General features: G+C 44.5%; 1 protein-coding gene across 1 annotated transcript in view; it reads left to right on the top strand.

Annotated features, from left to right (window-relative positions):
* The window catches only part of LOC134947576 (chromosome-associated kinesin KIF4-like), a 602740-nt gene that overhangs the window by 457507 nt on the left and 132037 nt on the right, over positions 1 to 13196 (top strand). Inside the window, exon 14 of the mRNA XM_063935595.1 lies at positions 10832 to 10906. Within this exon, the coding sequence (XP_063791665.1) occupies positions 10832 to 10906 (75 nt within the window). The remainder of the gene's footprint in view (positions 1 to 10831; positions 10907 to 13196) is intronic.

Genomic DNA, 13196 nt, shown 5'->3' with positions numbered 1-13196 from the left:
GCCGCTCGTGATCTCCTCGTGGTCTCGAGCGTCCGCTACGCTGATAGCGTATCATTACGTTAGTCGGCAGCCTATAGCGTGCTTGCCTTTACGCTTTAAGCCGTGAGCGAACGTGCCGCTCGTGCGTCTCGTCCACGGCTACGCGTTTGTACGCTACGTGCGTACTCTTACGGTATTCCATACGCCAATTGCGTACTGTGTTCATTAACCTTTTAGAGTGTTTAATATAGGATATATAATAGGCTTTTTGAATTGGGGACTCGCCCGCTCTTCACATATCTGCACTAGGTAATTTCAGCAGACATTATCGGTCAGCAAAAGGCGGGAGGTAATATTCTTCGTAGTGCTGACCAGATAAGCGTCTGCTTCGCTTAGTAAGGAGTGCTGAAGGAATCCGGAACCAAAAGGTAGGAACAGTACGTTATTGTCTTTTAAAACCTGTTTAGTTTCTGTTTTTCGAACGTACGCATAAGCACACACACCTGTATTCCTTGTTTAGTATTATTTGTTCGTACCTCATTCTCCTGATTGCCACACACTAGTGATAACGTGTTGAGACATTTGTTGTTATTAATAGTTAAAGGATAAATATTTAAGGGAATAATTGTAAAAGGCACGCACACAATCTCGCCTAGAATACAAGGGAGATTTGAGTGGTGTTCAGTGAAGGATTACTGTTAAAGATCATTCACATTGATAAACGTGTAGTGTGTTACTGTGGACGTACTTGGTCTGCGTACACGTGTCCTTACAAGGGCAGGGCGTACGCAACGCAAGGGTCGACGCACGGAGCGTATATCACGCAACGGAGCGTACGGATACGCCCACGTAATGCAAACCGCACGATAGTATTGTTTTAATAGGCGATAAGGAAGTAACGCGAAAATAACACAAATCTATCTCAAATCCAAAAAGTTTAAAGTTAAAAGAAAAAGACTTTCTCTGTTGTAATTCTTCTTGGTTAGACTATTACTGAAAGAAAGGAATTCTGTACAGAAATAAGAGTGTTTGAATGTAAGAGTGTGTATATATAAGATTTCTCTTTTATTACGGAAGTGGGAACCATAGGCCAGTAGAAAGAGGTACACCAGCGAGAGTGATATCGTGGGGTGGCTTGGGAGGCGTCCCTTGTTAGTCTCGACACATTTATGAGCAGTAGAGTCTGCTGCACATAACAGACCAGGAGGTCAAGGACCAGGAGGTTCAGGTACAGCAGACTAGAAGTAGAGAGCACAACCGAAGAGGGTTGGTGCTAGACCCATATAGGCCAAAGAAGCTCATTGCTGAAGGAATTCGCAGCCGAAATTTTCGATTCCACTGATCGTTCCGCACATAAGATTAGTTGCTTGTGTGCAGATACGATTGTACCGCATGTGATTGTGTGCATTAGCGTGTCTTGAATTCAGAAGAACGCTACTTGCACATTGTTAACGTGATTTGTGTAATTTCTTTATTTTAAAGGAAGTAGCCTGATCACTCAGGGACATTCCAGCGACTGATACTTGCTGGGGAGGGTAAGACACTCCCACACGCCCGAGCAAGTAGACGTACTCAGGTGCCCTAGGTTGGGTACGGAACCTCTGGGAACTTTGGTCGCCGTATTGGCCAGCGTGGGCGAAGTTAAGTGGGCGGACCTCGTTGCAAAACCCCCACCGCAGCTTTACCCCGAGCATCTTGGTTTTTGTAAGGGTTGCCGAAGACCCTGATTTGAAGTCAGAGGTAGTGAAAGCAGCACCTGCAGAGATGGGGGCCAGTTGTTCAGGTAAGGGACGATCAACCCAGGTTCAGGTTGATTTGGTAAACCGACCAATCGGGTCGGCAAGGTATATCATGTGTGAGAAATATGGTCATCACACAGAAATGTTGTGCAATGAATGGGAAAGGATGACTGTGCATGACGGGGAAAAGTTTCCCCGGGTAGGTAGTTTTAACCCAGAAGTGTTACAGAATTTAAGGAGAAGAGTTTGCCTGATTAAATCTTCAAAAAGGCGTATTAGACATTATGATTATTTAACATTGTGGCAACAGGAAAGTGAAATGCAAAGAAATTTAACTTGCATATCTGACTCTCATCTTGGGAGGAGAGACATGGCAATGGAGAGGATTATGGCTGCAGAGAATGGCGCGATGGTGTACGATAAAAATGCACTTAGTAACTGTATTAAGAATGAAAGTAACAAATGTAATAATGTTTATAAAAATGAAAGTGTCAAAATTACAAATGTTAACCTGTGCAAGTCGCACCCCATGTTAAACTACCCTCAGGATTACCAGCGAGAAGGTGAAACCAACACGATGTCAACACTCTACCCAGCAGTCATCATACGAGACACCCAGAGGGACACGGCCAAGTTGGTAAAGGCAATAGCAGAACCCCCTAACGGAGGGTCAGGTGAGGTCGTGTCAACAGGTAAGTACGGTATTGTATGTTACTCACAGACAAATGCATCTTACACCAAAGAGTTAAAACAAAATAGCATAATGGAACAAAATCCTGTCAGGGTGAACACAATATATTAAAACAAATGTACACTACAGGAAAGTAGCAGTTTATGTGTTAATAAATGGTTTAAAGGAAGTATTAAGAACGAGTATACAAGCCTCTCTACCTAACTGGAGAAATAACTCAGTAACTGCATTAAGGAACTCCGCTGTTGGGCATGAGCAAAACATCATCAAGCACAGGGAAACAAAGAAGCCCCAGATCCCTGTGGGTAAGTCAAAGGTGAAAAGGTGTTATAATTGCCAGAAGGAAGGTCATTTTGCAAGAGATTGTAGATCAAGAAGTAGACCAAATTCATATAAACCCCCTAGACAAAGATATGAGCAAAGTTATGACACACCAAATTGTAATCAGGGATCACATAGGAAGGAGTTTGGGCCGCACCTGTAACATGCAATCAGGAAAGGTAATCAAATCAAGGTGATCATTAGGACTGATAGTAAGCCTGAGGTTACAGTTAATGAAATGGGAGGTCAGTTTCTTGCAGGCACAAGGACGGCCGGGTAGACGTTGTAATTTATCTGTAAATGTTCTTTTCCCCATCTCTGACGTTCATCGGCAGGACCAAAATATCACATAGCTATTTGGTCCTTGAAGAAGTCTACCAAACCCCAGTATGACCTACCAGCATCGATGTATCCTGGCCAGATACAAAGGGTAGGTATGGAAATACTGGTGGGAGAGACTATGCAAGGATACCATTGGACATGTAGATGTGACAGCCTGATGGTGAACGGAAGATCTGACAATGTTTTTTTCTCTCCTGAAAAATGTTTGAAAAATGTTTTTTTTTCTGTTGTTGTTTATTGTTGATTTATGTGACGCATATATATATATGAACGGTTCTCTCTCTCTTGTTGTTTTCTTTTCTCTCTCTCTCTCTTCTTTCTCATGGTCTCATAACGTTACAGATGGTATGTCACACATTAGTTGGACAAATGGTAATGCAAGATTTATTCTCCTTACAGAAAGAGCGCTAAGCTAGAAGAAATATTGTATCACCAGAATGATTAGAAGACTGAGAGACAGCATCTTTGAGATGACAGCAGAACAAGAAGAACAACAAGACTAGAGAACTAATTATCGTAACAAGTTTCTCTCCCCTCAAACTGTTTTTTTTCCTGTACCCCCATTACAAATTTCTCCTTTCTCCTCCTGTAAGATGGACTCGCCTCAAGAGACTGTGATCCGTGTTTTCATGTTGACCCTGATGTTGACCAGAGCAGTCTGTTTCGGTGAGAGTACCAGTGAGGTCGAGAAAGGATCCAGAAAGGTTCTGATGACAGAGATGGAGGCATAGATTTCCAAGAACAACATAATCACCAAGCAAAGGCGAGTATCAGAAAACGATCTGGTAGCATTGACCATAGAAGGAATTGTGAAGGATTGTTAGCTGAAGAAAATTGCATCTGTAGGCATTGTGATAACTTAGTTGAGGATGGGTGCATCAAGAAATGTCAGTCCAGTTTTAACATTAACATGGACCGGCATCCATTGGGTGACTATCATTCCTTAGTGGGTAAAGTGTTAAATCAGACAGATTGTTGGGTATGCTCTCAAGTACCTCAAGGCCATAGCAAATCAGGGTTAGTACCATTCCCTCTAACTATAGGGGAGGTACTTGAGCTAAGTGATGGGAGGCCGGTGGACAGGAGGTTTAATATCTCCAGTCCTCCTAGTTTGAAGCTCCACCAATATCATGTGGATAGATCCCTAGTATGTTTTAACATTTCCAATCCCCGAAAGCCGGGAAATTGGGAAGTGTCATGGAATAACCAAACCATGACCTTTTCATACAGAGCCGATAGAATGCCTACAGATACAGAACTTATACGCCACATAGCCGGTAGTGGAAAATATTTCCGATATAGGTATACCCTAGGAAGTAGGATCATGAGAGTTGGAGAAGTATCACCAGGATACTGTGCACATATCGTACAAACTGATACGTGTACTAAACAGATGGGAGAATTAGGGTTAGGAGATTTCATATGGAAAATGTGTAATATGGTAATGTCCTACTCCGTCCCATATGTTCTCCCCGATGATGCATACTTCATATGCGGGAGTAAGGCGTATAAGTGGCTTGCCCCAAACTCAGAAGGGTTATGTTATATTGGAAAAGTACTGCCTGAGGTAATGACTGTATCCCACACTAAAATGAAGGATATTCACCGCAGTGCCCAAGCTCCTTATACTCACACTCATTACGAACACATCGTTAAACGGCACCTAATAGAAAGAACAGAGCATCCGGCCTCTGACCTGATCCATGAATCCACCGGGATTCAATTCCTAATCGCGTTAGATATCACTCGTACCGCCAGAGGAGTGATAAATTCTAAATATATATCTGCGCTTGCAAATTTATTAGACAATATCACTGAAATGTATGATGACACATTCAGGTATACCGGAAGGGAGCTCCAAGCTTATAAAACAGAACTGGTTCAGCATAGGATGATTCTTAATTATCTCACAGCAGTGACGGGTGGATATTGTGTCACACTGGCAACGCAGTACGGCGTAAAATGCTGCACTTATATTACGAATAGCACCGAGGACCCGGTCGAGGTCATAGACCAAAAGATGGACGACATTCTCCAATTAAAGTGGGAGTTCCGCAGGAGACACAATCTCACCCTTGCCGCTGTGGGTAATGAGCTGACCGGTTGGGTGTCATGGTTGAACCCACGAAATTGGTTCTCTGGTTTAGGAGAATGGACCCAAGGTATTATCATGGATGTAGGGAAATTTATTTTGTGTATTCTGGGTGTCATCATATTGGTCGGCCTGATATTTAGATGCGTTCGGGTTTTAACAAAGTGTAAACGTAGCGCCCGAGTGATGAGTTTAAGAAGTGAAGATACCGTAATAACAACGACTGATTTGGTTTATGACCCAACGATAGAGACAATGTTGTGATGAAAATGTGATTCCACGGTCCGTTTCTTTCACCCGTTTCTCCTTTGTTTTTCTCCAAGGTACAAAGACATCCGCTTGGAAGAAGAATTTGACAACCTTTTACACAGACAACTGATGGACTATGCCATAGACCCCCCATATCCCTAGTAACTTTAATTTTACGCTAGCCCAACACTTTTTGTAAGTCTATGGACATTGAAAAAGCTTTTTGCACACCGTTTATAGCAAAAGCATCGGGAGACTACAGTCAACATGTACATCGAGACAAGACAAGACAAGACACAAGACAAGACCTCAATCGGCAAATGTACATTAAACTCACATAGTTTATGACTGCATTTACCATAATTGCTCTTTATCTTCATCTCTACAACCTTCAGGTAATAACACACATAGTCGATAGGGAATATAGGCACAGATATCAGCACTCACATATCCCCCTATTCATGTATCATCAACTAAAATGTGCTCCCCCATTTTGTTGCAACCAAAAGCCGAAAAGAGCTCGGTAAAGTTTGACAGCCCATCCACAGACCCGTACCACGGGATAAGAAGGAATTCAAATGTATACTTCGCAAAACCTCGAAGCTTGATTTAAGACACGTATGGCACGATGATACATGACCCCCCAAACATGGATTCATACACACATGCTTCTGCTATCTCACTAGGTCATACCCTTTTTCCTACCTTCTCCTCTCCTCCCCTACCCAATCATAGAAATGTATTATACATGACATATATTTTTCTCTTTTTGAACTGTTTTAGGAAGTGGCAGTTATTGGTGACTGTCAAAGTCAGAAAAATATCACGCTGCACATTGCCATATATGCACCTCATGCGTGTGCCCGCTGCACGTGCATGAGCCCTCCCGTGCGTGCGTATACTCGCGGTCACGTGCACTCGCAGGCGCGCGGTATGCGCATTTACGGTAGAGTTTGTGTTCGTCTAGCGGGCGACTCAATCGTAACATATTTTAGTCATATAATGTATTTTGTAGATTATGGTCCCTTTGATAGAATCTGAAAGTTTAGTTAATATAGCATGTTCGGGGACAGAGAGATTCCTCTTTGTTTGATACGAAGGGTCAGACAGGGGTTACACAGTGGTGTTTAGTATCCATCGGAAGAGAATATAATTAGCAATATTCCGGTGTTGGTTTGAAACGGATTACTCGCTCGTGCGTATAGTTATGGACATAAGAAGTTTATGGACATTTACTATATTTGCACTTTATTATCCATGCGGCGGGAAACCCAGTTTCCCTCCCACCTGAGCAGTTTGAAATAGTCACAGCCCACCTGTATGAACCAACCTATGACCTTTTGTTATAATGCGGAGACGGATTCCTGTGTCCAATGAACAATAAGAATGTAGGGACCATTGTACTGTACTGTGTGTAAGTGTATATAAAGACAAGCCGACCTGGGCCAGCTCTCTACTCTTCTCAACGGTTCTCATCACTGATAATCGGGAGCTGGATATCCAGGAAGGCGCATGCGATTGTTCCCCTTGTGCGTAAGTTCTCTGCAACCATATTTATCTCCTATTTTGTTGTAAGCCATTCTCTCTCTCCTTCCCCCTTTAAATGTAATTGTGTCTTTGTTGTATTTTAACGTGTAGTAACTCGGTTAGGTATTTTATGTTAGTTTGGTAGTGTATAACTTGTATTGTGTATTCTTTTGCGATTGAACGTTCATTCATTTCCTTAAAAGGTGTTAGACCCTTAGACCGGTATTTGAGTGTTTATTATATTGCTAAAGGGTTCTCAGAGCGTAAGAATCGCTCATACAGCTTTTAAACTAACAAAGTTACACTGTGTTGCATTTACACCTTATCACTGCACAAAGGTTTACAATTGAAGTACATTGTTTATGATACTGTTATAAAGGTTTAACTCTGTGAGCGTCAGCGCCGCTCGTGATCTCCTCGTGGTCTCGAGCGTCCGCTACGCTGATAGCGTATCATTACGTTAGTCGGCAGCCTATAGCGTGCTTGCCTTTACGCTTTAAGCCGTGAGCGAATGTGCCGCTCGTGCGTCTCGTCCACGGCTACGCGTTTGTACGCTACGTGCGTACTCTTACGGTATTCCATACGCCAATTGCGTACTGTGTTCATTAACCTTTTAGAGTGTTTAATATAGGATATATAATAGGCTTTTACAATATATATATATATATATATATAAATTTAAGGGGGGGAGGGCCTGCCTATTTTATCAGTCCCGGGCCCCACAATTTCTGATGGCAGCCCTGGTAGCGTATATCAACCGACAGGGAGGAACAAGAAGCAGGGCCGCAATGCGGGAAGTGTCAAGAATACTCCTCTGGGCGGAGGCCAACGCAAGGGCCATCTCAGCCGTTTACATTCCAGGAGTGGACAACTGGGAAGCGGACTTCCTAAGCAGGCATGGAGGTATCCGGGGGAATGGGGACTCCACCCTCAGGTGTTTGAACAACTTGTTCACCGGTGGTGTTGTCCACAGATAGACCTGATGGCTTCTCATCTCAACAAGAAGCTCCGTCGTCACTGCTCCAGAACAAGGGACCCGCAGGTGGTTGCAGTAGACGCTCTGACGATGCCATGGATTTACCAGTTCGCTTACCTGTTTCCTCCAGTTCCTCTAATCCCAAGAGTTCTAAAAAGACTCAAAAAGGAAAGGGTTCAGGCAATTCTCATTGCCATGGATTGGCCTCGACGGGCCTGGTATGCGGACCTCCTGACCCTGTCGTTGGAGGAACCCTGGCCTCTCCCGCTTCTCAAGGACCTTCTTCAACAAGGACCGTTTGTCTATCCAGACTTACAGCGGCTACGTTTGACGGCCTGGAAGTTGAGAGGGAAATTTTAACCAGGAAGGGTCTTCCATCCAAGGTGGTTTTGACTATGGTTCAGGCCCCTAAGGTGGTTACCTCCAAACGTTATCACCGTATTTGGAAGAAGTATGTTTCTTGGTGTGAGGGTCGAAAATGTTCTCCTGTGGAATTTCGTCTGGGCTGGTTTTGACTGTTCCTGCAAGCTTCAGATTTCGTCTCTCTCCATCTTCTTCTAGAAACAACTGGCGGAACTTCCTGAAGTACAGACCTTTCTTAAGGGGGTGTTGCACATTCAGCCACCCTTTGTTCCTCCCACTGCTCCGTGGGACCTCTATGTGGTGTTGACCTTTCTCCAGTCGGATTGGTTTGAACCCTTACATAAGGTGGACTTAAAATACCTGACGTGGAAGACAGTTATGTTGCTGGTCTTGGCTTCGGCTCGGCGAGTGTCGGAATTGGGGGCCTTGTCCTGTAAGAGCCCATACTTGGTGTTTCATGAGGATAGGGCGGAGCTCAGAGCTCACCCACAGTTTTTGCTAATCGTGGTTCCAGTCTTATCCGACACTTCAGTTGCTCCAAAGTCCCTGGATGTTGTGAGAGCTTTGAGGATTTACGTAAAAAGGACTGCTCGTCACAGGAAGTCTGATTCACTTTTCATCCTTTATGATGCTACGAAAATTGCTCATCCTGCCTCCAAACAGTCCATTGCTCATTGGCTCAAATTGACTATTCAACAAGCCTATACTTCGGCTGCTCTGCCGCTGCCGGGTTCGGTTCAGGCCCACTCCACAAGGTCGGTGGGTTCCTCCTGGGCGGCTGCCCGGGGCATCTCGGCCTTACAGTTGTGCCGTGCAGGAACTTGGTCTGGTGTGAACACCTTTGTTAAATTCTACAGGTTTGAAACCTTGTCCAAAGATGACCTTGAGTTTGGTCAGGCAGTTTTGCAGGGGTCTCGGCACTCTCCCACCCGTTCTGGGAGCTTTGGGACATCCCCCATGGTAATATACTATTCCCCAGTATCCACTAGGACGTAAGACAAAATAGGAATTTAATACTTACTGGTAATTCCTTTTCTCGTAGTCCGTAGTGGATACTGGGCGCCTGCCTCTGTGCTTTGTTTTCCTGCTTACCTGGTTGTAAGTGTTATTGGATGGGTTTGCCGTTGCTTCCCTGTTTCCATTTTTGGCTAGCGTTGCTGTCCTTATATTGTTAGCGTTGCTTTCCTCTGTTCTGGTTAGCTCTGCTATCTTATTGTTTGTGTGTTGGTTCGTTACCTCACCGCTTTGTGTTATATCCTTCTCTCAAAGTATGTCCGTCTCCTTGGGCACAGTTTCCTAGACTGAGTCTGCTAGGAGGGGCATAGAGGGGAGGAGCCAGCACACACTATTGATTTCTTAAAGTGCCAGGCTCCAGTGGACCCGATCTATACCCCATGGTAATATACTATTCCCCAGTATCCACTATGGACTATAAGAAAAGGAATTACCGATAGGTATTAAATTCCTACTTGGCATGGCAGGGTAGAGGAAGGATGACTCTACAGCCCGCCTGCCTGATCTCTGCTCATGGAAATGATCAGCCAGTTAGTTCCTTCGGGGACCGAGCAATGTAAGGTGGCTGCTCAGGTTTCACAGGGGAATCTGTCACTTGAATAGAAAAAATAATTGAGAGACAGGAAGGGATTAAAGATCCTGTCTGTAAAGCCCTGACCTGGCTGCACACATCTGGGACATGGATACATCGCCCCAGCCTGACTCATACAGTATATATCTCCATCCTCTGTCATCAGCCCTCCTTACCAGGCAATGTGCAAATAAACCGCCTGCATGGTGCTGATATGGGGTTAAATCCCACACTTTTCTAGGAACATATTCATTTACACCCAAGTGTGCATCTCATTTACTAAGAAATGATTTAATGATGTCCCCAAGATACAAAAGAAGGTCCATGCTATTTTCCTCATTGGCGAGTGCTCCTCCACCTGCAGTGATGATTTTAGCAAGTCAAGTAATAGAAATCAGCAATCTGAGCACGAGGCTGACCGTAGATGCATGCATGGCCAGCTGGTATATGGGTGTACAGGGGCCTAACCCATAGTAAATGCATCTGCTGTGGCTTCAGCTTGTCCCTTTTTTGAGGTGATATTTAACTAAAATGTAAGTATTGTATTACCAGTATGCAGAGACAGAAAGCGATTATCAGTTGTAGTACATGTAAAATTGCTCCCCTGCGAAGCTCAGGTGGGTCGCTAGTCTAGTTTTGTTATAAAACAAAAATTATTAATGGAAATTTATTTAACACAGTTTGCACTGTATATTATGTTTACTTCTATTTATCTTAGACCAGCAAAATATATTGTGGTCCTGCATTATAATCCGTACTGTGTATTCCCAGTTGTAATACATGCATCAGTGTTCCACAAGTTGTACTGTGCTGCTGCTCCACCTTAATGAAACAATACTTATTTGGATAAACTGGGCCTTTGTTTTTTCCTTCCTTGCTCTGTTAATTGTTTAGTTTGTAGTCCTGTGGCGAGGTGTGTTTTGTATTGACTGATTCTTGTCTCTCTCTGATCCTTCCTTTTTATCAGGATGAAAGCTCCGGAATTGCTGAGTCTATTGAAGCAGTGGCTGAGTGTGTGACAGATTCTCGGCAGTCTGAAAAGGTAGGCCAGTGTGACTTTAAAGTCTATTTACTGATTTTTATAATTTAATTGAACTCTGAGCAAGCATTTGTACCTTCAAATAAAAAGAGATTGTGTATATGGAAGATCATAGGTTATCTATCACCTGTTATATAAATATAAAGTTGTTTAGGTCACATCAAAAAGTATCAAAGGCCTTTGATTCATTCTTTGAATTACTATAGCCATACCTCCCAACTGTCCCGATTTTCGCGGGACAGTCCCGTTTTTTGGGGACTGTCCCGTTTGTCCCACCTGCGGGCCACAGCGCCTATTCAGTGGAGACAGGAGGAGAGGGGGCATGCCAGCAGCTCACAGAGCGCTGGGCATGCCCTCTCAGTGATGAAAACGGGGGTGTGGCTCGCGATCGCGGACCCTCCACTAAGCCACGCCCCCTTTTCGGGCGGCCGCGTGCTGCTCGCGCGTAGATGTCCCTCTTCACGGCAGCCAAAAGTTGGGAGGTGTGCTATAGCTAGTTTGGCATGCATCCATGTGCGGCCATATAAACATTAGTTTATCTTTGAGAAGAGCTCCCTTTTGTAGACCTATTGGATCAGTAAAGACTGTGTAATAACATTTAAGTTAAGGTGAAGATGCCCTTTAACAATGTCATGGATATGGTTCTTAATAAATCTTTTGTACCTGTGATGACTAATTTTGCAACAAATGTCACCGCTTAAGCATACGTTTTTGTACAAGATAAACGTTTACATAGCATAGCTATATTGCATAGTACTGCACTTTGGGGGTCATTCCGAGTTGATCGCTCGCTAGCAGTTTTTAGCATCCGTGCAAACGCTATGCCGCCACCCACTGGGAGTGTATTTTAGCTTAGCAGAAGTGCGAACGAATGTATCGCAGAGCGGCTACAAAGTTTTTTTGTGCAGTTTCAGAGTAGCTCAAAACCTACTCAGCGCTTGCGATCACTTCAGACTGTTCAGTTCCTGTTTTGACGTCACAAACCCGCCCTGCGTTTTTTCTGGCACGCCTGCGTTTTTCCGAACACTCCCTGAAAATGGTCAGTTGACACCCAGAAACACCCACTTCATGTCAATCACTCTACGGCCACCGATGCGACTGAAAGGCTTCGCTAGACCCTGTGCAAAACTACATCGTTCATTGTGCCCGTACGACGCGCATGCGCATTGCGCCGCATACGCATGCGCAGAACTGCCGTTTTTTAGCCTGATCTCTGCGATCAACTCGGAATGACCCCCTTTGTGAGGTCTGGGCCAGTCATCTCTAATAGGCTTTGATGTGGTTCACAAGTAAAGGGATACCTGGAACAAAGTGTTATGGGGACTACACACGGAGCGATTTTGGCATATTATCCCCGCGATCTGACTAGATTTGACTAGATCGCTAAGAAATTAAGCACAAATCGCTCTGTGTGTAGTGGTGCCAGCGACAGCGATGCGCGGCCCCGCGCATCGCTATCTGGCATCTGAATCGTTCAAGCATGCTTGAAATATCTAGATAAATCGCTTAGCAAGAGATGTCAAATCGCCCGTGTGTAGTGAAGCCAGCGATGAGCGATTTGCGTCACCTGAACCACTCCCTGAAATATTTATTTCTTTTACTTTTTGTGCTTAAAGAAATCGCCTACACTGAATTGCTTAGCACACATCGCTGGCCAAATCACTGGCACATCGCTCACTGTTTATGGCTGATCCTAATTCTGCTAGCTCAAGGCAAATCTCCTACACTGAATCGCTCAGCACAAATCGCTGGCCAAAATCGCTCCGTGTGTAGTCCCCATTAGTAATCCACTGTCTCATTCCAGGAACTGCAAATGCACCCTTTTTGTTCACATTTGACATTTTTGGAGTTCACTAATGCCTTAAGGGGGGTACTCAGTCTCACGGAGCGATAATCTAAGCAATCTGACTAAGATTTTAAGCATGATCGCTCCGTGTGTACCTCCCACAGCGATAGCGATGCGCAGCCCCGCGCATCGCTATCGCTGGTGCTAGATTGACCCGCTGGGTGAAATGAGCGGCCCCCACGCCGCACGCTCAGCACTCATCGCGCTGTGCTGAGCGGGGGGAGAGATGTGTGCTGAGCGGTTCGCTCAGCACACATCTCTCCCACATCTGCCCGTGAATACGGCCCTTTATACACCTGTGAAAGATACAGAAATGCATGAGTATTTAGTTCTATGCTGGGCCTTGTAGAAATCATCCGTGATAACGTCAACATTCCTCATTGCCGCTTTTGTAACTGGTATTGTGTTGTGACAAATATAATTCTGCCCTTTACTGTAAAGCTTGGT

Source organism: Pseudophryne corroboree, chromosome 8 (genome assembly GCF_028390025.1).
Source record: "Pseudophryne corroboree isolate aPseCor3 chromosome 8, aPseCor3.hap2, whole genome shotgun sequence".
In the NCBI taxonomy this organism is placed as follows: domain Eukaryota; kingdom Metazoa; phylum Chordata; class Amphibia; order Anura; family Myobatrachidae; genus Pseudophryne; species Pseudophryne corroboree.
Note: the sequence above shows the minus strand (reverse complement) of the source record. Positions and strands in the feature narration are given on the sequence as shown.